General features: G+C 56.1%; 7 protein-coding genes across 7 annotated transcripts; all 7 read left to right on the plus strand.

The window, feature by feature from the left end:
- Positions 1-691: 691 nt before the first annotated feature.
- LTHEOB_12312 (Nucleoprotein tpr) lies at positions 692-2015 on the plus strand (the record flags this gene model as incomplete). The annotated part of the gene is made up of 2 exons (XM_035509166.1): positions 692-740; positions 832-2015. 2 exons carry the CDS (start codon positions 692-694, stop codon positions 2013-2015), a joined length of 1233 nt encoding a protein of 410 aa, XP_035364701.1.
- A 2501-nt stretch (positions 2016-4516) lies between these two features.
- Positions 4517-6098, plus strand: LTHEOB_12313 (Histone-lysine N-methyltransferase ASHR1; the record flags this gene model as incomplete). The annotated part of the gene is made up of 3 exons (XM_035509167.1): positions 4517-4762; positions 4813-5115; positions 5169-6098. 3 exons carry the CDS (start codon positions 4517-4519, stop codon positions 6096-6098), a joined length of 1479 nt encoding a protein of 492 aa, XP_035364702.1.
- Positions 6099-6754: 656 nt separating this feature from the next.
- Positions 6755-7648, plus strand: LTHEOB_12314 (uncharacterized protein; the record flags this gene model as incomplete). The annotated part of the gene is made up of 1 exon (XM_035509168.1): positions 6755-7648. One exon carries the CDS (start codon positions 6755-6757, stop codon positions 7646-7648), a length of 894 nt encoding a protein of 297 aa, XP_035364703.1.
- Positions 7649-9052: 1404 nt separating this feature from the next.
- Positions 9053-9909, plus strand: LTHEOB_12315 (Extracellular matrix protein; the record flags this gene model as incomplete). The annotated part of the gene is made up of 2 exons (XM_035509169.1): positions 9053-9257; positions 9311-9909. 2 exons carry the CDS (start codon positions 9053-9055, stop codon positions 9907-9909), a joined length of 804 nt encoding a protein of 267 aa, XP_035364704.1.
- Positions 9910-12809: 2900 nt separating this feature from the next.
- On the plus strand, positions 12810-13639 carry LTHEOB_12316 (GPI anchored cell wall protein; the record flags this gene model as incomplete). The annotated part of the gene is made up of 3 exons (XM_035509170.1): positions 12810-12895; positions 12949-13073; positions 13152-13639. 3 exons carry the CDS (start codon positions 12810-12812, stop codon positions 13637-13639), a joined length of 699 nt encoding a protein of 232 aa, XP_035364705.1.
- Positions 13640-16292: 2653 nt separating this feature from the next.
- Positions 16293-17801, plus strand: LTHEOB_12317 (uncharacterized protein; the record flags this gene model as incomplete). The annotated part of the gene is made up of 2 exons (XM_035509171.1): positions 16293-16602; positions 16654-17801. 2 exons carry the CDS (start codon positions 16293-16295, stop codon positions 17799-17801), a joined length of 1458 nt encoding a protein of 485 aa, XP_035364706.1.
- A 3646-nt stretch (positions 17802-21447) lies between these two features.
- On the plus strand, positions 21448-22857 carry LTHEOB_12318 (Monocarboxylate permease protein; the record flags this gene model as incomplete). The annotated part of the gene is made up of 1 exon (XM_035509172.1): positions 21448-22857. The coding sequence occupies one exon, from the start codon at positions 21448-21450 to the stop codon at positions 22855-22857; it is 1410 nt and encodes a 469-aa protein (XP_035364707.1).
- Between the last annotated feature and the right edge of the window lie 29 nt (positions 22858-22886).

Consider the following 22886-nt stretch of genomic DNA (forward strand, 5'->3'; position numbering starts at 1 on the left):
AGCAAGTCCGCAAGGCGGAAGGCCCCTGGCTCGGCAAGCAAGCTTTGCAGCTGACGCATCGTTTCAGCAAGCTCCCGCGCCCTGCCGATCAGCCACTGGTTGCACCCTCGCCCTGCCTGTATCTTACCGTAATTGGTAATGTAATCGCCGTCGAACTGCCCATTCAGCCCATGGTGTGAGGATATAGCAAGGGCGTCGCTATATACAATAGCGCCGCTATACGCCACGACTAGCCGCAAGCATCTTGCTGCCCACTCGGCGGCCGAAAAAGCTGGGGAAATGACTGACGAACGATGGGAGTTAAGCGACATCAATAGTCGAGCTTAGCCTATTGCTTGCGATGTTTGATGGTCGCAATATTGCGTGCAGGCAACTGCTCGGTCCGTATGGAGGCCGGAACTTGCCTGCCATGCTGTCGAGATCTTCGAGAGGGAGATGAATCACGGCGCGGAAATGATGGAGCGCCGACTCTGGCCGCGACGTATGGCTTCAACCGGCCCAGGCGTGGAAAGGCTAGCGGTCGCGCGGGATAGCAACCGCTGTTGCTAGGGACCGGGCGCTGCCCGATGACCAAGGCTGCCAGCCCCCTGCTTGCGGTCGCTTACGCAGGTAACAAAACGCCTTGTGAGAGTCAATTGCGCGGGTCCCCTGGCATCGAGGCGCATTGCAGCTGCCTCGCGTCCAATCATCGATGAGTGCGTTGCTGCGCATTACGCTCAAGAAGACCCGCCGCGTGGGCGGTATGTTTATTTCCTTACCCTAGCGTCCACCTCCCAATCTCCCCTTCGTCGTACCTGGCATTCCTCCCAAAGCGTGCGCTCCACTTCGCAGCCTTGAAGCTCACGGACCGGCGGGCGTCTCTAGATGCGGCGCCGCCTCGCTCTCCCCCAACCCTCCCAGAAATCCAGCTCACGCCGACCGACATTTCGCTCGGTGACATGAATGGGAAGCTGTGGTCGCCCTCCGAGAACGATGCTCGAACTCCCTCGCCCTCTGTCGTGAACATGCCGTCCTCCAACCGAAATGGCGTCTACGAGCCCGCCGTCCACATCACCCCGACCCCTCCGCTCTCCGAGCTCCCCAACGGCGTCTCCAACAATCCCGGCGCCTCGCCCTTCTCGAACCCCTCCAAGTCCACCACAAAGGTCATCGAGCGCCTGACCGCCTCCAATGACGCCCTGCGCCGCGACCTCAACTCGGAGAAGGCCAAGAGCCAGGAGTTGACCGAGAACCTGCGCGCCAAGAACAACGTCATTGAGCGCCTCCAGGCCGATAACAACACCCTCCGCTCCGCCGCCGAGGCTGCCGAGCGTACCCGCAAATCCCGCAAGGAATTCGAGGAGACACTGCGGACACAACTCAAGAGCGAGGAGGAGCGCCGGAAGCAGGCCGAGGCACAAGCGACCGGCCTGGGCATCCAGCTCGGACAGGTCACCTCGGCCGCAAAGCAGGAGCTCGCCGCCGCCAAGAAGGAGCACACTGACGAGCTCGCTCGCGCCCGCCAGGAGCAGATCCGGGAGGTGTCCAACCTCCGCGAAGAGCTGCAGCAGGCCCAAGAGCAACTGCGGCGGATGACGGACAAGAACAAGGAGATTGAAACGCGCTGGAACGCGTCCGACAGCATTTTCAAGGCCGAGCTCAAGAAGCGCGACAGACGGCTCGACGCAATTGCGGAAGGCCGGGAAGAGGAGCGCCGGCAGGTCATCAGGCAGGAGCACGCTATCGCCGCTCACGACGTCGTCGTCAGTCAACTCCGCAGTGAACTGGAAAAGAAGGATCAGGTCGCCCTTGAACTACAACATCTATTCACCACGTACAAGAACACCACAGAGTCGGAGGCCAAGAAGTACAGAGAAGAGACGGAAGGGGACGTGGGCAAATTACGCAAAGAGGGCGCCGAGATGCACAAACAAGTCGCCGAATCCCTCTCACATCTCGACAAGGTTCTCCCGCAGGCGGAAGATGCCATCGCCTTCCTCCGCTACGTCAAGCAATACCACATGCCTTCGAAATAACCTTTGGCTCCCACGCCACAAAATGTATCCGATTGTACCGTCTCGTGTTTTTCCCGTTCGCTACGTCAAAAGCGTTCGCGTTCAAATCCCGCCCGCACAACAGTATGAAGCCGGCATCGAGCGTACTTCTACTTCAGCTTCCTGGCCAGGCTTAGGTCTTTACCTTTCTCCATAAACTCTTCCTCGAGACTTGTTTCTTTTTTGGGCTAATGACGAGACGACACAAATCGCTATAACCGCATACCACCTCTGTTCTTGGGATTCCCTTATGAAATCCGCATTTCCGGCGCAAAGAAACAACACAATACATACAAAGCACAGCTTTTCCGAAGTGTCGCAAGGAAGCGTGGGCGTAATACGGCGTACAATGCTGGTTTGGTTTCCAGGAAAGGCGCAAGCTCTTGGGTGTGTTGGCGGCCGTAATCCTTGTCCCTTTTTTTTTCAAGCCCCCCATGTTCCCTTCTGTCTCTTGCAATACCACCGATACGGAAGTGAGGACTGGGAGGAACATTGAACAGCTTTGTTATTACTTTCGGCCGATGAAAGATCAAGTGCCTGGACATGTTTTCTGGGAGGCACATTTCCCTCTTCACTTGTATAATAGAATGGGAAAGGACACAACGGCCGCTACATCCGCGTCTGTTACTGTTTTGGAACCCCCTTGTTTCCCCTTCTTCTTCTCATTAATGCTGCCTTGCTTACTGCTCTTGCGATACCAATGTTTTCAGGTAGATCGGAAAGGAGTGGTTTGGCTGTCGTTCTTTCTAAAACGTTTAGACACGTTCTTGGTTGATTGGCGCTGAGTTTTGCGTAACTTCAAATCACATAACTTAATAACATGCTCGACTAACACTTCATTAAACTGCAATTTTTAGCGAGCGGGAGTACAACCCCCTCTCGCAGCCGATGGCTGGCGGGAAGAATAGCAAGGCTTTAGAATTGCGTAACTATACCCTGGCTCTGCCTTGGAAAAATAATACATGTGGGTAGCTGAAGCTATCGTCTGGACGTGTATGTAGAATTTTTTACCCATGACATGAGCAAGAACAAATCCACGCTAGCTATCGGCTGCAAGAGGGGACTGCATGCAGAAACTCCAAAGTCGCGTCGTCAAGCTCTTGCATTCAGACGATTTCCTTCATATTTCTACCAGAAAAGCGTTGCTCATCAGCGACGTGCTTGCAGTCATGACTCACATGGTTTCTTTTTAAGAAATTTGCAGATACGATAGGCACTTCCCACCTCTACCTTGCCTACGCGCATGGGTTGGCTTGATTCAAACGACAGGGAAGTATACAGAGGTACATTGACATACTCTCAAAATCCAATAAGTGACAAGAGTTCGGGATCATCATAGAGTAGGATGGTTGTCCTTCACACCCGAAATACCCCAGCATTGTCCTTGTCTTCATGTATTTCAAATCGAGCATCTCACCATTCAGATTTAGTTATGACCTGAGCCCGTACATATGGGGAGTATTAGCCTTATTTTGATAGACGGTTCAAGTGTGCTCCAAGTCAAGCCTTCAAATTAGGATATGCCGGTGAATGCACAACGGGTGAGGATGCTAGTACAAACGTTGATTCTCTCAAGTAATTTCGTCTGGTGTAAAAGACGAGGTAGGGTATATTTCACTCGGCGAGTCAAAATCGATAAAGGGCCGCCAAACTATAGAGGGGTGCTGCAGCCGGTGGCTAGCGCGAAGAATAGCGGGATCCTCGAGGGTAACCATGCCTCATCTTTTTTTTTTAAAAAAAAAAAACAACGTAAGGGTAGTTAAAGCTATCGTCCGGACAAGAATGTCGAATTAAAAATTTTACCCACACGTCCGGACGATAGCTTTAACTATCCATGACATGAGCAAAAAAACAAATCTACGCTAGCCATTGGCTGCGAGAGGGGACTGTACAAGCAGCTTAGAGTATATCTAATATTAGCAAAATTAAGCTTCAACCCTACACAGCTCGGTATTTAGAAGGATACGAACTTCTCAAAGTACAGGGGGGTATCGTAGCCGAAGGCTATCGTAAAGAAGAGTAAGGCCCCAGGCGTAACTATGCCTCAGCTCGTTATGTATTTTTTTTTTTTAAAAAAAAAGCCAACATATGTAAGCTATCGTCCGGACGAAAATGTGGAATGTGGAATTTAATATTCTACATACACGTCCAGACGATAACTTCAACTAGCCATGACATGAAAGAAGTGGCCGGCTGTGGCACCGGATCAATGCCGGAAAAGAGGCCAACGTCAACAGCTCTCCGCAGATGTGGGGAATGGCGCAGACACCGCTGGCCCGGGCTCCGTCTTGAATGGACACATACCTCCTTCCAGCGTCCATCTCCCGCCCCTTTGTCATCTCTTCCCACACCGTCCGTCCGTGGGGGTAAGACAAACGTGACCGCGCGTCGACGAGAAGCGAGCAGGCAACGCGCCCCACCGACGTCAGACGTCCCTCCATCAACTCGGCATCCAAAACCATCCACTCTCGGGCTCTACGAAAATGGCTGAAAATAAAGCGCTCAAGAAGAAGTCTCCCGTCGCGGGCAACGGTCTGTTCGCGCAACAAGACATCGCGGCCGGCGACCTGATTTTTGGGCTGAAAAGACCCCTCATTACGGTGCTGGACAGTGTCAGCCTGGACAGCTGCTGCGCCAATTGCTTCGCTTCCACTGGTTTCGGCGCCACCAATAACCAGCTTGAATTGAAAGCATGCACTGGCTGCCGGACGGTCAAGTATTGCGGCAGGGTAATATTGACAGAAATATCCTCTGAAATGCCGACTAATGTATGTTGCAGACGTGCCAGAGCCAGTCGTGGAAGCGCCACCACAAGTTCGAGTGTCCAGTTCTCAAGACGCTAGGCCCCGAGAGGCAACTGCCCAATGCTGTTCGCGCAGTAACTCAGACCTTGACTATGAGAAAGGCAGGCCTCATCTCGGACGAAGACTGGGAACGATTGCAGAGCCTACCAGACCATCTTGATGAACTTCGCAAGGGTGCCGAGTGGGAGAGACATGCCGTACTAGCCATGGGCGCTCTGAAATACTCCAGAGCTGAAGACACGTTCAACTCAAACATTGCTACAGGCATCTATGCCAGAGTAAGACGCCACACATGGTAATGACCGTCGACTACCTATCTAACTAGCGGCAGATCTTAACCAACAGCCTGACCCTTATTGGCAGCGCTCTCGAGCCGTTGGGCATCTGCTTCGACCCACTTGCATGCAGTGCAAATCACTCCTGCGATCCCAACGCCTTCGTAATCATGGACGGCGCGCAGCTCTCATTCCGTGCTCTCAAGCCTATCGCCAAGGACGAGGAAATCTTCATCTCCTACATTGACGCGACCAACCCCTTTGAGCGCCGCCAAACCGAGCTCCGTCAACGTTACCACTTCGAGTGCGTCTGCAAAAAATGCGCCGAAGGCCCGACGCTCCGCGAAGACCGCTGGCTGACGGGCTCCTCGTCGGTCCAGGTAGTCAAGCCTGGGTCCATCGAAGCCACGGCCTTCTCGAAGCTGGAGCAGGCGCGCGGCGGATCGCAGTACGTGCAGGAGCTGCAGCCGATCGAGGAAGGGCTGCGGTTCTGCGCCGAGACGGGCGTGTACCCGGCCGACAGGCAGCCGTTCGCGACGATGCGCGACGAGTACATCGTCGGATGCCTGTACGCGGGCCGCTTCGTCGACGCCTGGCTGCACGCCGTGCGCCGCTACTTCGACATCGATCCGCTGCTCTACCCGCAGCCGCACCATCCGCTGCGCGTCGTGCACAAGTGGAGCCTTGCCATGCTGACGCTCGTCGTCGCGCAGGACCACCACGAAGCTCTCGCGCGCACGCTCGGAACCGAGTTTGCGAAATTGAATCTGGGCGTCGTGCTGTTCGGCGTGCTGGTCGAGACGGTGGCCAACGTGCCGGCGAGTCACGGCGCAGGCAGCGTGTTCGCGAAGATGGTGATGGAGAAGTTCGAGCAGATCAGGGTGGATATGACCAGGGGTGATGATGCCGTGTTGGCGGGCATGAAGACGAGGATCGAGGAGCAATGGGTTATTCTGAGAAAAGTTGGAGAGAAACTGCCATTTTGAGAGGGACGTGTGAGGCAAATCCCACAGTGAGTTGCGGGAGAAATGCTGCACTCTTCTCGTATGGGCAGTTGAAGTGGCTGTCCATTTAGACATTAGGTCTAGAAAGTATACAATGGCATCAAAACGCCAACACTAAATATCTACGCAAGTAGCGCGCAATATCTGGGGTCCAATACGTCTCAAACCCACCGTGGTCGAGTTCTCCTTCGCATGCACCCGTTTCGGGCGTGGGGAAAGTTAAAGCCCCAAGAGCCTCACCTCGCGTGCGTCAAAAATAGTCGACCACCTAGATGTAATCTTCTTCTCTCAGATATGCACTCGAGGGGTGTGTGTCAAACACGCGCTTCTCGTGCCGTGTTTCAAGGCAGAAGTAATTCGAGCCCCGCGGTTGGTGAAGCATGGGGGATAACAAGTCGCATCTGGCACGGGGCTGCGCGAACGGCTCGCGCGTCACCTGCCATGAATCTCTTCTTGCGTGCTTACCTCAATGGTTATTATGCATAACTGTTAAGGTGAGGCAGCGCTGCGCATTCTTTGACGGGCGGCTCGCGCTCATCCTTGGACACCAACCCACCGCAGGCACCCACGCCGCCTTCTTCTACTTTCTGCAGCCAACAGCAAGCACTTCTTGCCCCATCTCTTCCTCAAACACCTGCATGAGCACAACCAACACCAGCTCGGTCATGATCGCGATAGAGGATGACAGCGCCCCACTCCTTCCGCATGAGATAAGCACGACGACCACGGTGGTGGCGCCGCCGCTGCCGACAACGCCCTCGCCTCGCCGACCCAAGCAGCTGCTGCTCACAGTAACGGCGACATACGGACAGACGCCGGCCATCGTCTCGCCCGCCGTGCCAGTCGTTCCTCACCGCTCACCCTCACCTCTCGAGCCCTTCCCGGCCTTCGACCCAAGCATCGGCCCACCAGAAGAATCGCCGTACTACCACAGTCTACCGCACGCGGTGTACAGCAGTCACGGCGACTACAACCACGGAGACAACGCCGTCAAAGACGCGGCGACCGCTCACACTCCCACAGCCGAACCACAACAACACCAACACCGCGAGTGCGAACAAGACAAGCACCACACCGACTCCCACGTCGACCGCACACCACCCAACCCCATCACCGCATCAGCAACCTCGGCCGCAGCCGCGCTTCTCTCCTCTGGCGAAGGAGAGGTAGATAATCGCTTCCTCTCATTGATGATCCGCTGCCACACGCTCTTCGCGCTGGCGGAGCGGCTGCTCCCGCCGACATCAACGGCTGCGAACAAGAAGGCGCTGGCTTACGTGACCGAGGCGAGGAGGGTCTTGGCAGGGCTGGAGAAGCAGAGCAGGAGGGCGCTGGGCAAGTGCGATTGCCTTCCACAGCAACAGCGACAGCAGCAGCAGCAGAGGCACCGGCTGATTGAGGTTTCGGCGGGAAACCTGAGGGAGAAGCTGAAGGGGTTGGAGGAGAAGGGCCTGACTATCACAGAAGAGAAGAAGGAAGGCGAGGAGGCTGAGAGGACGGCGAGGGTGACGGCTTGGTTGGAGATGCTGTGAAGGTGGCTCTGCTCTCTCTCTCACATTCTTTTCTTTTCCTTTTTTTTCTTTTGACAAGGGTAACCAAGAAAGCTCGGGGGGCTAGAACATTCGGATTTTACTTCGTGGAGGGGAGGGGCCGACGGGAAAAGGAAAAGAAGCTCAGCGGGAAGCGATGGCGATGGCGAATTTGCGGGGGTGGTTTGATCATCTTAGGATGGCGCCCAAGCTTACGAACAGGCGTGGCGAGGCTTGGGCGATTATAGGATCAATGGGGCTCAGAATGGTGATAGTGCGGGTAGTAATGGCCGGGGTCGAGGGCTACATGGTCGATATTGAAGCGGTTGCTGGGAAGCAAAGGTCTCAGAATAGCAACCGATCAAGAGGTTCAAGCGAAAAGAATGTCCAGGATTCGGCGGGAAGAGGGCGGTGGAGTCGCGTGATGCTGAGGCTGGCAATTGACTCGCTGGAGCATTTCTCGATTGGGCGGGCGGCTGCAAGGAACAGCGCAGGCCAAGCAAGCGCTATCGAAGCTCATCTCCGCACGCTCTGCATGATCGCGTCGTACAAGACAGGCCGGAAACGCATGCACTCGGTGTACGCCTGACCGGGGAAAAAAAGCGATGTCAATACCGGCGTCAGGATGAGCGTCAGGATTGATGCGGTGACCTCAAGCTTGCCAGCTCAGAACAGACGGTCCGCGGCGCCGGCCTTCTAGCGTCTTCCGAACGGGGAGGTTCGGCAGCTGTCACCTCTCTCCGGCTCCAGGCATCAGTCCCACCGCCAACTCGCGCAGGATCGCGGTCACAAACACGAGCCTCGCGCCGGGCTGATCCTGCCCCCAACGGCGGCATTTGTGGTGCATCCGTGAATCCGCAGCCCACAGCCCGGAAATTGCGCCCCATGCGAACGGCGGCCAGAACGCCACCGACGCGGCTGGGCGAAATGGTCCTCGACTGCGCGCGTCCACTGCCGCGCAGTCGTCACGGCAGCTGAGCGCGCCCTGGCTGAGCTTCAGCGGTCGCGGACGACGCAGCGAAGCCAGCTCAGCGGCGAGCCCACGCGGCCGTGGTACCCAACGCGGCAGGATTGGCCCCTTTTCCTCGCCCCGCGGGAGGCTAAATGCAACCTTAAGGCAATCCCTGCTAGCACTTGTCTGGGGGACAGCAGGGCTGGTGATCCCCCAGGCCATGTCATTGGATCACGCTCTTTCCATCTTGCTGAATCGCACGATCATGCTCATTATAAGAATTTTCCTTGGCCTGTCCGTGTTTCCATTCCGCCCACATTCTTCTATCGCCGCTGCCCCCGGACTGTCCGCCTCTGCACAGCCTCCATTCGTTCTTCTGTCAACATCAACACTCGCTCTCGCTCTTTAATACCCGCAACTAGCCTTACGCATTACACACCGCCAACACTACCGCAATGCGCTTCTTCTCCACCATCGTCGGCGCTGCCGCCCTCATTTCGAGCGTCGTTGCTCAGGACCTCGGCATCACCAAGGCTCCCTCCTCTGTCCAGGCCGGCCAAACCTACACCATTGAGTACACTGCGCCGGCTGGCGCCGCTGTGTCTCTCATCCTGCGCAAGGGTGACCCCAACAACCTGGACACTCTCACTACCCTGACCTGTGAGTTCACCAACTTTGACCCAAGGTCGCTGTCACTGACAACTTTACTCTAGCCAATGCCGAAGGCGGTTCTTACGAGTGGACTGTGGCCAGCAGCCTAGAGAGCGACGACGACTACGCCATCGAGATTAAGCAGGGCGACGACAACAACTACTTCGGCCCCTTCAGCCTCACCGGTGGTTCCGCCTCGGCCTCTTCGGCATCTTCCAGCTCCTCTGCTTCTGCTTCTGCCTCTTCTTCGGCCTCTGCCTCTGCCTCTGCGTCCGCGTCTGCTTCGGCCTCTGCCTCGGCTTCTGGCTCCGCCAGCTCGACCGAGAGCTCCACCATCACTGCCAGCGCCTCGCTCTCCTCGGCTGCCTCCTCGCTGTCCTCGCTGATCTCGGCCGCCAACTCGACCCTGGCCTCCATCACCAGCTCGAACGCGACTGCCACCAGCAGCAAGCCGTCCAACGGCACTATCAGCAGCACCCTGCACAGCTCGACTGCCACCTCCACCTCGTCGTCGTCGTCTGAGGGCTCGAGCTCCTCCGGCGCGTCCGAGACTGCCAGCTCGACTGGCGGCGCCCCTACCTCCGGTGCCGCCATGCCCAGCATGGTCAGCCCCATCGCGCTCGTCCTCGGCGCCGTTGCTGCCATGATCTTCCTCAACTAAGGAGTCATCTGCCGTGCATGTAAGGGAGGGGCATCTGAGCATTTCATGGCGAATGGCTTCGGTATGCTACAGGGTTCTATTTTACGACGTAATTGCTCTTATTCTTAATGAACGAAACACAATCGCCCTGTCGCGGCGGACGTAGTCACGCCCCAGCGCTATTCTTCATGTACAATCTCTATTCTTCACACGATACATGCGGGCGGACGCTCCCCAGCGCCGCCCGCTAGTTTCCACAGTAATGAAACTCCGTTCGACGGATACCATCAAAAGATTTTCACGTGCCCCGCGCCCTTACTTCTTTGTTCCTTGTTGAAGCGTCGCCACCTTGCGTCACCGTCCACGTTTCATACTCTCACTGCTGATGCGGTATGACGTTGCATTCGTGGGACACGCCTCTCACCGAGAAAAAAGAAAGGATGCAGCTTTGACCCCTGGATGAATGTCACCGGCTACTACCCAGATAGAGCTCTATGGTATAACGGGCAAGCGAATATAGGTACGCCTGACGAAGAGGACCCTTTTGACCCACTATGACCTTGCTATAACTAGATCTCTTCTATAGACAAAATAAACAAATGGCCGGCGTCTTCGCCTATCCCGGTATCTAGCACAGGGGCAAAGCTCTTCGACCAAGACTTATGCCTCAGGCTGGAGACCCCGAAGGTCTAGATGCAATGCATGACCATGGTTCTCCAAGAGACACAGTCTCACATTACCGGCATCGGGCAGGTCGCACAATGGTCTTTCTTCCTTACACGATCGATCGATAGAGGTTGCTCCCTCGTGTGGGAGCACAACATCTCGGCTTCGCCACTTTCCCTCGTTGTTTTCCCTGGTCCGCCTGTGTACGCGCATATGAGAACAAACATGCTTCCTCCATCCTGCCCAGACCGACCCGCCGCCCTCGATCGTTTTTGCCCTGCATGTGCGGGTCGGCTACCTGCATATGCACGCGATAATATATGCACACGCGCATTAGGTTCCGTCCAACACAGTGACTAAAATAGTGCCAAAGCCATGGCAGGCAGTAAGCTTCGTTTTCTTCAGCTTCTTTCTGCACACGCTTTAGGGCTGCGGGCGCCAAATACCGTCGTCGTCATTGCAATGCCATCCGAACATTCCAGACGTCGTAATTGTCTTCCTTTACCCCGGATTGATCGCTGCGCGCTGATCCTCTGGTTCGTATCGGATAACGCTTTTGCAGACGAGAGTAGTTAGAGGAGACCTCGGATCATCTCCCCGCGTTGTGTCCTTATCTACAATCGCGACACTGCACTATCGCATGCTACTTCTTCTTCAAGGAAGGGAAAGTTGGATGGAGTACACGAGAGTTTCGGGACGAGGCATGGCGAGAGATGGCGACGATGCTCGTGCTCACACTATACCTACTCATGGCGTGAAGGAATGGCCACCGGGCCAAGCGGAAGAAAGAGCATGTGTCGTCGTCGCGCCCGTATCGCGAGATGCTCAGTCGCTTCAGCAGTCGACGAAGACCAGGTACCGTGACTCGACGACCCCTTTAACCATCAAAGCCAATCACCATCCGCCGACATCCGGCAGAGAACTCACACAACCGCAAGCCCCGCGTTTCAATGAACGACCTCCACATGTGCCAGCTGTCGGCTCCAATACAACGTCATCCTTCGGCAAAGGAACAGCGAAAAACACCGCGCAGCAATCTCGGGAAGCGCACGTTCAGCTTCTGTGTCGTCGCGCTTCCCTGCCGTCAGGTTCCGGCGTGTGGTCCACCAAAGGCTGCTGCCGGCGCTAAAAAGCCAAAGGACAGGTACCGTCCAATAACATTAGCGGCAGAAGGCCCAAGCGAATAATCTCAGCCCCCGGTCAGATTTGAGCCAGCCAGTCATTCAATCGAGTCCGGACCCTCCATCGCCCCGGCAAAAGGCTAACCGTGGTGGTCCTGGCGGCGCCTTTCTCCCGACAGCCGAGCGCGAAAGAGCGAGCGAGCGAGCGACTACTGGACCACACCACCTACCCCTTTTAAAATAGCAAACATTTGCGGCGAGCAAACCAAGCATGCTAAAATCCAAGACACAAAAAAATTAAGCGCCCGTCGGGAAGTGGGTAGGATCGATAAGGGGTAAGAGCAAAGAGGATCGCTACGCCACATCATTGGTGGTGATAGTTTCTTCAGCCAGTTCAGCCCCCGAAAGGAAGCCCACTTCGCGAAGAGGAAGTTAGCACAAGCGGTGAAGGCTGCACTAGGCCCAATCCTCTGCCTTCCCTCCTCCATCATGCCTCCCTTTTCCCTTGCTGATGCTGTGCGTCACGCTCGCTTGCACACAACCCCCTTTACTCGCAGCGAAACGACGGCGGCGACTCGGCATTGAAAAAGACGTTGGCAAGAATGCTTGGAAGCTTCAAAAGGTTTCCGCGAGTAGTGGGCGTCGGCGTTAAGAGCGCGATGGGCAATGGTCCATGCTCTTATAATTGCGCGCTACTTTTGATGGCGGCCGAAGTAACGGACGTTATCTTGCACATCCAATTTCCCATCCATGAGGACGATCTGGAAAGCGCCGGGGTTGACTGCCTAGGCTAAGTTGGACGGAGATAGAGCACCTAGTGTGAGAAAGAGTGCCATGATATAGAGCCCAATTTCCCCGGTTTCTTTCGTTTCTTTCTTTTTTTCTTCCTTGTCGCTGGTTTGCTCGCCTGTACCGTAATACCTGACCGCCTGTCCCTCTTTTCGACAACAGCAACTACCAACACCGCCAATCATTCTTGTCGCCTTTCAGTAGCGCCGACTTGCCACGCATCCACCCCAGCATTCTTGCCCTTGCCGACATCATCAGCCCGTGCCTGTGCTCCCTTAATCCGGTACTTTCTTAATACACGACCGCCTCTCGTCCTCTCAACAACCACCAAATACCACCGTCATCATGAAGTACACCATCACCTCGCTCGCCATCGCTGGCTTCGCTGCTCTGGCCTCTGCTGCCGAGAACGCCTTCATCGTCCCTACCTCGTGAGTACAACTCTTTCTCATCATGGTGACATCATCGCTGACATTTATCCCAGTGGCTTCGCTCCCGTCGCTGGTCAGGACATCCAGCTTCAGTGGGATGCCACCGCCGGCAAGACGGTCACGCTCGTGCTCCGCTCCGGTGCCAGCAACGACCTGAAGGAGGGCTCCCCCATTGCCGGTACGTCTACCTCGCCGCTCTCAAAATCCCTACGCTCTTTTTTCCACAGGCGCTAACATGTCTCTTTCTCCCTCACAGAGAAGATCGACAACACCGGTTCCTACACCTGGTCCGTCCCCAAGGACACCGTCCGTGGTTCCGACTACACCATCGAGATCATCAACGACGACGACCCGACCGAGACCAACTACTACCCGTACTTCGTCCTTGAGTCGACCGTCACCGTCGCCTCCACCACCAGCACCTACACCTACGGTGCTGCCACGACCACCCCCTCGGCCACCTCGGTCAAGGCCTCTTCCACCAAGTCCTCTTCCGACGACGAGTCCTCGACCCTGGCCACCTCGACCAAGTCGTCTTCCGCTTCGGCCTCGGCCTCTGCCTCTGCATCCGGATCGTCGAGCTCTTCCTCGTCCCGCACCGCCTCGTCGTCGGAGAGCACTTCCACCTCTACCTCCACCCAGTCCGCTTCCGGCAACGCACCCACCAGCGGCGCTGCTGCTAACCGCGTCATTGGAGGCGGCCTGGCCCTGCTGGGCGCTGCCTGCGCTTTCTTCATCTTGTAAGAGGTGGAAATGTAGGAAAGAGTGCGCACGAATGGCTCGTGTGAAGAACTAAGTGGTGGAGACGTAGTGGATGAGAAATCTGTTGGTTGATGCGGGATGAACGGCTTCCGATTTTTAATGTCAATATTACCTTGTACTTCTTTGGGGTTACGTTGAGCTTTGGCTCTTCTGGTGGTTGGTGGTTTGGATGAGCAGTTATTGGTTGGCTTAAATGGCAAGAGTGCGGAAGGGAATTGATACCCCCGGATGCGAAGCAACAACTTTTCGAGTTTTTCTTTTTTCACGTCTCCTGAGCGATCGTTACAGCTAAAGAGAGACGGTCTTTGATGGGAGAACAATCGAGAAAATTACGGCATCTGCCTTGCACACTGCTAGTCCGCGTTGATGATTGTTGCTTGGGGACCCCGCATGATCAGGAGCGATGTATGAACGTCAGGCCGGCGAAAAGCGATGGCGATTCAACAGAAAGCAGCACAGGGACGCTCACGTCGGATCTCTATCGCACGCGGAAGGTCTGGAACGAATTCCTGGACTGCGTCGCACAGCGTGATATTGTCCTGCCTGTAAGCCTAAATGTCTTGTTCCTGCATCTCCGCGGAGCAGTTTGGGGGCCTACACCAATGGTTGACGGGTTGAGTGCGGAGGTTTGGACGGAAGGTGGTTCAAATTATGTCACAGATTGCATCATTTCCATGGCAGCCATTCCCCGGATTTCGATTGGTAACAACAACGTCCGGATGAGGAGAAAATGCTTAGCCGTGCGGAAGGCTAGCCGACCCGCGAGGCCAGCAGGGAGAGTTCTCTTTGTTCCGGATCGGCAGCTTCCCTGGAGGGAGGAAACTCTGGGGTAATAGAAATCCGGGGTAAGGTCAGGTGTGCCGCCGAAGCGCAGGTCGTGGCTGGTTGGGAAGTTCTAGTTGGCTTGATGGTGAGCTTGGCTTTCGACCCCTTGTGCACATCGCCGGCAGCGCTGTTGGCGCCCATCGTCAGCCGTTCGAGAAGAAGGGCCTATTCCCATATTGAGGGGTCGCATCAATGGAATTGTGGAGTCCCTGCGCTGATGAGGTCCCACTAAGGGCTTGAGTACGGAATCGTATTACCGCTTTCCGCCCGTCGGCCGCTTCGGCCAGCTTCTTCTCCAGCTTCCATCTGGCTGCCAGCACAAATTGCGGAGCGGCTCCACTGGCGGCAGCGACAGCTGGCGGGCACAGTGACACCGCAACGTCAAGAGGGGCGGTGCACCTCCACTGATGAGACGTTGCTAGGACCTCATGGTGATGGCAACCCCTAGTCATGCAGGCGTTTTTGGAGATGATCTGGAATCTGGGGTAGGCGTCATGTGACGGGGGTTTGACCGGCAGCTGGTCCTTTTCAAATGGCGAACGGACACGCAGGCATCACGCAGGCATCAGGCGCGCGTCTCCTCCTTTCTCCTGCCCTTGCATCACTTGACACGTACAGGCGCCTCCGGACGGCCAGTGCTAGCGGACCAGGAGCAGCGGATGCGGGGAAAGGAGAAATTGTTACTCACAGTAACCTGGCGTACCTGACTAAAGGCTGGGCTAGCCACGGGCTTGGGGCGCGTGAGGCTCGTTGGGGCGGGCTGGAGGCCTTCTGGCGGCTCTCAGCAGGGAGCGCTAGGGTTGTGCGGGGAAAGCTGGGGTGCCGGTGGGCGGGAGGGATGATCCGGCACGATTGCTGCAGCACGACGCTGGCGCAGCGGTGAGGCTCGCGCGTCTGTCGCGGGCGCGGGTACGGGCGGCTTTGGCAATCTGTTGGGTAAAAGGAAATAGTGGTGCGGCATCGCAGCCGCTCGCGCCAGAGTGAGGTGCGATGGCGGGCACTCGCAGCGCCGACGTCCGGGGTCGGCGAAGGGCTGAAAAATTCGCTGCTTGGATGACGCAAGAGTGAGGGTGCGATCAGAAGGCGGCTCCGAGATGTGCCCGGTTGGGTGCTGAGTCACGCCTCGCCCTCCGCAATCGCAGCTGCTGTTTCCACCGCCGCACTGCTGGAGCTCGCTCAGAAAAAAAAAAAAAAGAGCAACAACAAACGCCCGGCGCGCGATTCGTCAGCGCAGGCGATTTACGCAATGATGCAGGCTGGGGGCGCGGTGCCCTGGCCTGAGCCTCGCCAGAGCGCCGTTCCCGTGCGCTGGAGTTTCCTGGGGGTAAGCAGAACTCGCTAGCGCCCAGGATCTTTCCCGAACGGGAATTAAATGGGGGTAACAGGAACTCGACCGCAGACGCTCCTTCGCACCTTGTGATCATCTCCCTGAGCAATCCGAACCTGCACCGCTCGCTCTCGGGCGCGGCATGCTCGCGCGTGCGTATTTCGCTGGCTCGCTTTGCCGCAGCGCGCCAAGCCCGCAGCTTCCACCACGTACCATGCCAGCTCCTTCCGCGTGGCGCCAGCTCGCAACCTGTCGACTCTCTGAAGATGGGCCCATGCTACTAACAATCCCGCCCGTGCGGCAACCGTTTCACGGTGCCTCAAAGGGTCCTTTGGCCTCGTGCGTGTTGCCGATATAAAGCCCCCAGGGCCACCCTTCTTGGCCACCCTTGCGACCCTTTGTCCTCTCAGCCCACACCCACACCCCATCACTACAAAATCCCATTGAGAACCCGCCGTCTCCTGTACCTTAGCCGCTAATCCAATGCACATCAACGACCTCCCCTACGAGATCCTCTCCCAAATTCTCGACGAAGCCACCAAGCTTAATGAAAAGCATGGCGTAACCTTCACCTTCGGCCTGTCCCAGGCGCCTGGCCTGGTGGCAAAGCCGCCCGTCCAGCGCTATGTCCGCGGGCCCGTTCCGCCCGACATGCTGCGATGGGACGCCACCTCGGCCATCCGCTCGGTGTGCAGCGTCTGGCACGACTGGGGCCTCCAATATGCCCTGCGCGACGTCTACATCCGCAAGTGGAAGGGAGCCGAGCGGTGGGCCGACCTCCCGCTGAGTCGAAGTATGTCGTCAGCCCGCTAGTCAGTCGGTCGCGTCACTAACGTCCGTCCAGAGTCATACGCCACCTACGAGCTCATTGACAGGCCTTCGAGCACTCCCTTGTACAGAGACCCCTTCTGCGCACTCAGCAACTTTGGAAAGCTGGTGAACCAGTATCCTAACATTGCGCAGCAGATCCGCCGCATGTGGTTCAACGGCTTCCATGTGTTTGACACCAATGCGCAGATCTTCGCTGTACTCAAGTGCTGCACCAATCTTGTGTCGCTGAGCGTGCCCTGGACCATGGTCCGTCATCTCGACGCCCACCAGTGGGCCCAGATTCTGCGAACCGACCACTCCTCCCCCCTCGAGTACCTCGAGCTGCAGGCCATCACCCTGAAGAACCAGCAGGCCAGAGACCCGGCCAACCAGGTTGACATGCGTCCCTTCGAGTCCCCGCTCGTCGACTTCAGCCGCCTCAAGAAGTTCAAGCTGATGGGCAACACCACTTTCATGCCCATCACCGACCGAGACCTGTACGACATCGCACGCACCGCAACCAACCTCGAAGAGTTCCACATGACCTGCCTCGATACAGTCAGCATTGACGGTGTCATGGCCATTGTCAAGTCATCCCAGAACACCCTTCGCGTCCTCGAACACTCCCCCCGGAGCAACGCTGGCTTCTTCCACCCGCACCCCGGCACCCCGTCGTCCAACGAGCACCTCTGCGAGGTCCTTGCCAACTGTCCCCGTCTTACCACCCTCTCCATCTCCATCCCGTCCATGTGCCCCACCCTGTTCGCCAACGCTTCCGTTCGTTGGGCAGGCGACTGCCAGGTCCGTGCGCTTCGTCTCTGCGACCACGACTACTCCAAGGGCAGCAACACGACGCTCATTGCTGAGCCTCTTGCTGAACTGCTTGCCGAAGCTCGTGGACTGTCCGAGAAGAGAGCCCGTGGTTCTCACGGCGTGGAGCTTACCATCGAACTTTTCTTCGGCGGCTTCATCTTCGAGCCACACATCAAGGCTGTGCACGGCGACTTCCAGATTGCCGAGGTCGAGTCAGAGGGACAATGGCCTCGCAGCCACGAGCCTAGCAGGAAGGGTCCGTACGGAAGCACTGGCCTGTACGGCAAGGACGAGGAAGACGTTTTCTCCAAGGTTGACGAGGCCGAATTCCTCGAGGGAGTCCGCAGGCGCTGCGTCTATCTCAACTAGGCGCCGCCCTGTTTTGCCAGCTGGCTATGCGCTTGCGCTGCCGCTGCATTCCATTCTTCTAGTCAGTGAAGCTCATTCCTGGCTGGTCGTTATTACTACTACACCATTACCCTACTATTTGGATCGCGTTCTGCTCTTATTTCCAAAAGTATACGAGCGTCGGAACTTCTTTGGCTCGACATCGATGGGTTTATCACGAAAGCAAGGCGTTGGTTATTTGCGTGGCATTTCTTTTGGGAGGGAAACAAGAAAAAGCGAAAAAGTCTTCATACAAAGCATGGTGATGAGTCTACGGCCAGGCTGTTATACTGGTTTGATCTCTGTTTGGGTGGAATATACCAGGAGGGGAAGCGATGATACCCCTCTGATTGAATTGCTGAAAAAAAGCATTCAACAGGTTTCTCTTTGTTTTTGCCTCAGCGTAGCGTCAGCGATTTACATGAGTTTTCTGCTCTTTGGGAGGTCAATATTCACTATCAAATACATAAAGCTTCGTCCGCGACGGACTGCGCTTGCACTTCCCTCCACGTTCCTCAATTAAGCTGCCTCATTGGGCGTGTCCTGACAGTCTCGTGATATCTGACAACTACGCCAAGGTGGTCAGTCCACCCGTAACCGTATTGTGAATAGGCCACCAACCACGTGAACTATTCTCAGGTGGTTTACACATCTCAAGGTAGGCAGGTGACAGCGGGGCTCGTGATGATAGACGTTGCTAGCTTACCCCGGATCGTCTCGCTGGCATCAGATCGGTCACTCAACCAACCAGCATGCTGACGTTTTTTTCTATTACCAACACTTAACCCCGCCAAGCGGGACCTAAGCACGGTTGAGGAAAGAATTTCCCCATATGTGCCGCGGAGGGTGGGCTGAGCAGCTGATTGGTGAGAAGGGGGGGGAAAGGGCAGGGACACGGGATGGACTTGGGTCGACCGGGGGGGAGGCATTAGTGGGGAGCGTGCGCGGGGAAGGGATTGACAGCGCGTGGTTGGTGCTTCTGGTTGCGTGCCCGACCGCGTGTCTGGATTCGTCAGGCCCTGTTTCGGCTCGGGCCGGTGGTCCGGATCGGTCCCCGGTGGCGAGGGCGGGCGGGGGGGTCGGTATGCGCAGCTCGGTGGTGAGAATGATGACGGCTTGGTTGGCGAAGGGCGGGCTCCCCATTGCAAGGGACTTTCTACTACGAGTGCATGAGTCTTTTTGCGGTAAAGACTGAGCGGATTGCACGTACTGCTCCTGCTGGTTGTATCCTGCGTGAGAATGAGGGCGGTTTCTGCGCACGGGTTTGCCACAAGCCGAGTGTATCTTTCCTAGTCTTCACTTTCATGATTTGACCTTTAACAACTATTCAAGTAACAGGAAACACTTTTCTATAGTACTCATGAGCTTTGAAGTTGCTTAGGGGTGGAAGTTAAGTTTGGCGTCATTCGAATGACATGATTAGGCTTTTGGAGGTTGAAAATTCTGTAGCAGTGGTGGATTGGTTAATCGTGATCTACTCTACGACATGATCGTCAACAGTCTTCCGAAGTGTTAGTTTAACTTATCTGTCCATGTACCACAAACCAACGAGCATGGCTCCCAAGTTACAGTGAAATAGTTGCGCTGGTAAGAGAATTGTATAAAAGTATCACCACGCCCAAAACCTGCTAAAGAAAGGGAGGTAGCAGATATAGCGAGTCTAAACATTGTAAATTCCGTAGCATACTCTAACGCTCTAGTAAATTTACTTGTTATGGCTGAGCTACGGGTTCAGCCACTAGCAACCACGAATGTAGTGCAGGATATTTAACCCTTCAGCCGTGACTATGGTTATCGCGTAGTATTGGGTTCAAACTACTACATTAAGGTTTGCGCCTGTCTACGAGGTCGGTTCCGTTAAATTTCCAAGAGACGACAGACAGCTGGATGGTTTATCCAGACATGAATGCATGGTATCTACGTAAACCAATGCATCGGGACAAGATTTTCAAGTACTCATACTTTATAGCAATTCCAACGGGATTGAATTCATAAAGGAGCTCCTCCGAGGCTGCATACCAGTCAGCGGAACTCCGCCGGGGGTCGATCACATGGTGCTTGGCATAGCGTTACGGTCGTCGGAAGGTTTGCGATGCCTTATATTCCATGCTGGCACGCTGAGTAGTAGCGCATGATATACGTATCAAGATCAGGCTTTATAAGGGCGCAAGTGGCGTGATCATGATGCAATGTTTCGTATAGGTCTTAATCCAAGTCTACCAAACAAGATGGGATTTCAATGCGGCAAAAACAGATAGTCCTGCCAAAATGCTTCGCCCAGGGATTTGATTATGATGAAGATGGACGCACGATGAAGAGAACTCAGATAACGAGCTATCGCCATTCGTCACCTGTTGTTATTTTGTTGGATAGTCGGTAGGCAAAACTGTAAAATACCGTTAAGAGGTTCAAAGAAGCTGGGGTGCGTTTATTGTGTATAACGGTCAGACGTTGAACCAGCAATAACATAAGCCCATCAAAGCCTCTGGCTGATGCAAAGGATGGTAGCGGTGGATGTACACTGTGGTTTCGTTTTGAAGCCTTCCGAATTGGGTAAAGAGCATCCCTCGCCGAAGCTTTAGTCCCGCCAAGCGCTCGTTGTTCGGAACCCAATAGTCTACCGCTCCCATGCAACTGGTGCAAGTGACAAAATCAGGTTGGAGATGTCCAATAGCCGGACCGTGCTATGGCGTGGGAAATACCGAGGAGGAGCAACAGAGAGCGGCGATATCGGACGTTTGAGACACAGGAATATCTCACATGTCGCCGTACCAAAGGTGGGGAAAATTGACGGAGCGCTGCACGTCATCATTGCAGCGGGAGCGAGGGGTGCACGCGGCGATACTCTAGATCTAAGCGGGACCTCTGCCGTGCCGTGGGTGGAATTTCCCGTTGCGGCAACCTGGTTAGGTGGGCTAGACCACAGCTTTATTTTCAGCTGCCCGGCCTTCGGCATCCTCAGCTTTCTCCATTCTCCGTCCCGAAATGCTGACGTTGCTTTTCGACGACGTGCTTTTGTGCATCATCGTGCATATGCATGCAACTTGCTCAGCATATATGTGTCCTGTTCCGGATGGGTAGTCTGACTCTTGTAAAAGCTCGAATCTTGAGGCCATGATAATGCTCAACGTACTGTGAAGGCAATCTACAACGCCATTTATGTCGACGCCGGCTCCCCACTTATGCCAAGTTACACCAGCTCGTATAATGGCACTTCGCCGCGAAGCCCAGACTAAAAAGCCTCTCAACGCCACGTGGCTGAGAAGTACCTTCTCTGCGATGAACCACAGCGTTTTTGAGACGAAACACGGAGCAGATGATCGTGAATCCTTCCCGCCCCGCCACGTTCCACCCGGCCCTGCACGTGGGCTTACTGTAAACCGCCTCCTTCGCTCCTTGTTCTTCCTTCTGGGCTTTTTCGGGCCGGTCTTCACAGCAGCTTCCTATGGATAAGATATCTCAAGATGACGGGGAATCTACATGGCCCGTAGCTTGTTCCGGAGCCGAGGGGGACTTGCTGTTCCACAAATCGTGGCAATGTCCTTGACCTTCGGCCTTCAAATTTCTCGTGCCTTCCTGAGTAAACTCTTGTTTTCCTGCGTGCCCTTTTGCGTTATCCTTTTCTTCAATGCACGATCAAGCCTCAGCCATGACTTACACGATGGATGAAAAGGGCAACTGGGTGAAGGCGGATTTCAGATCATCCTGGCTCTCCGGAACCACCCAATACTCTTTCAACGTCCCAGAACAGCATGATGCCTATGTGCCCCCCACCCCAGCCTATACTCCACGCCCTTTCCCAGACCCTCCTAAGACTCCAGCCGCTGGAGACTTCCCAGAGGGCGGATTCCAGGCGTGGTCTGTTGCTGTAGGGACGGCAGCAGCGCTGTTCTGCACCATGGGCTACCTCAACTCCTTCGGAGTGTACCAGACCTACTACGAGGAGTACCAACTGTCTTCGATGACGCCTTCGGCCATCTCCTGGATTGGATCGCTGCAGAACTTCTTCGTTTTCTTCAGCAGTCTCTTCGGAGGCGCGCTCTTCGATCGCTATGGCGGGCCCGTCATCGTCGCCCCCGCCGCGGTGGCGTACGTACTGTCCATCATGATGACCAGCCTGTGCACCGAGTACTGGCACTTCATCCTGGCGCAAGGCGTGCTCGGTGGCATCTCCAACGGCATGGTCATGAGCCCCGCGCTGGCGGCGACATCGCAGTACTTCTCCAAGAAGCGCGGTGCTGCCATGGGCCTTGGGATCGCCGGGGCATCGCTGGGAGCGGCCGTGTTCCCGGTCGTAATGGCTAAAATGCTCCCCAACCACTCCTCGAACAACCTCGGTTTCCCCTGGGCGGTGCGGGTGTGCGGCTTCATCGCGCTGGGCATGCTGATCTGGCCGTGCCTGACCATCCGCGCGCGCCTCCCTCCCCGCAAGAGCAGCCTGCTCATCCTCTCGGCCTTCCGCCGCCCCGTCTACCTCGTCACCGTGGCGGCGACCTTCCTCCTCTTCCTCGGCTTCTTCACGCCCCTCTACTACCTCCCCAGCTACGCCCTCACACACACCAACCTCTCCGCCCCGCTCGCCACCTACCTCCTCTCCATCCTGAACGGCGCCTCCTTCTTCGGCCGCGTCGTGCCCGGCATCCTGGCCGACAAGCTGGGCCGCTTCAACACGCTGGCCGTCGCGGGCGTCACCTCGGGCATCCTGACCCTGTGCTGGACGCGCTGCACGACGGGGCCGACCATCATCGCCTTCGCCGCCCTCTACGGCTTCTGCTCCGGCGCCATCGTCTCCGGCTTCACCGTCGCCCTGGCCTTCTGCGCCGACGCCCCCAAGAACATCGGCACCTACCTGGGCATGGGCATGGCCGTCGCCTCGGTCGCCATGCTCGTCGGCCCCCCCATCAACGGCGCCTTCCTCGCCCGCTTCGGCGGCTACGACCAGATGGCTATTTTCAGCGGCGTCATGTGCCTTGCTGGGGGCGTCGTTGCCTTTACCGCCAAGCTGGCCCAAGGAAAGGGGTTGCTGTCTGCGTTGTGAAATCCCTCCCTCCTTCCTGTCTTTTCAGT

Source organism: Lasiodiplodia theobromae (assembly GCF_012971845.1).
Source record: "Lasiodiplodia theobromae strain AM2As chromosome Unknown scaffold_61, whole genome shotgun sequence".
NCBI classification, from domain to species: Eukaryota; Fungi; Ascomycota; class Dothideomycetes; order Botryosphaeriales; family Botryosphaeriaceae; genus Lasiodiplodia; species Lasiodiplodia theobromae.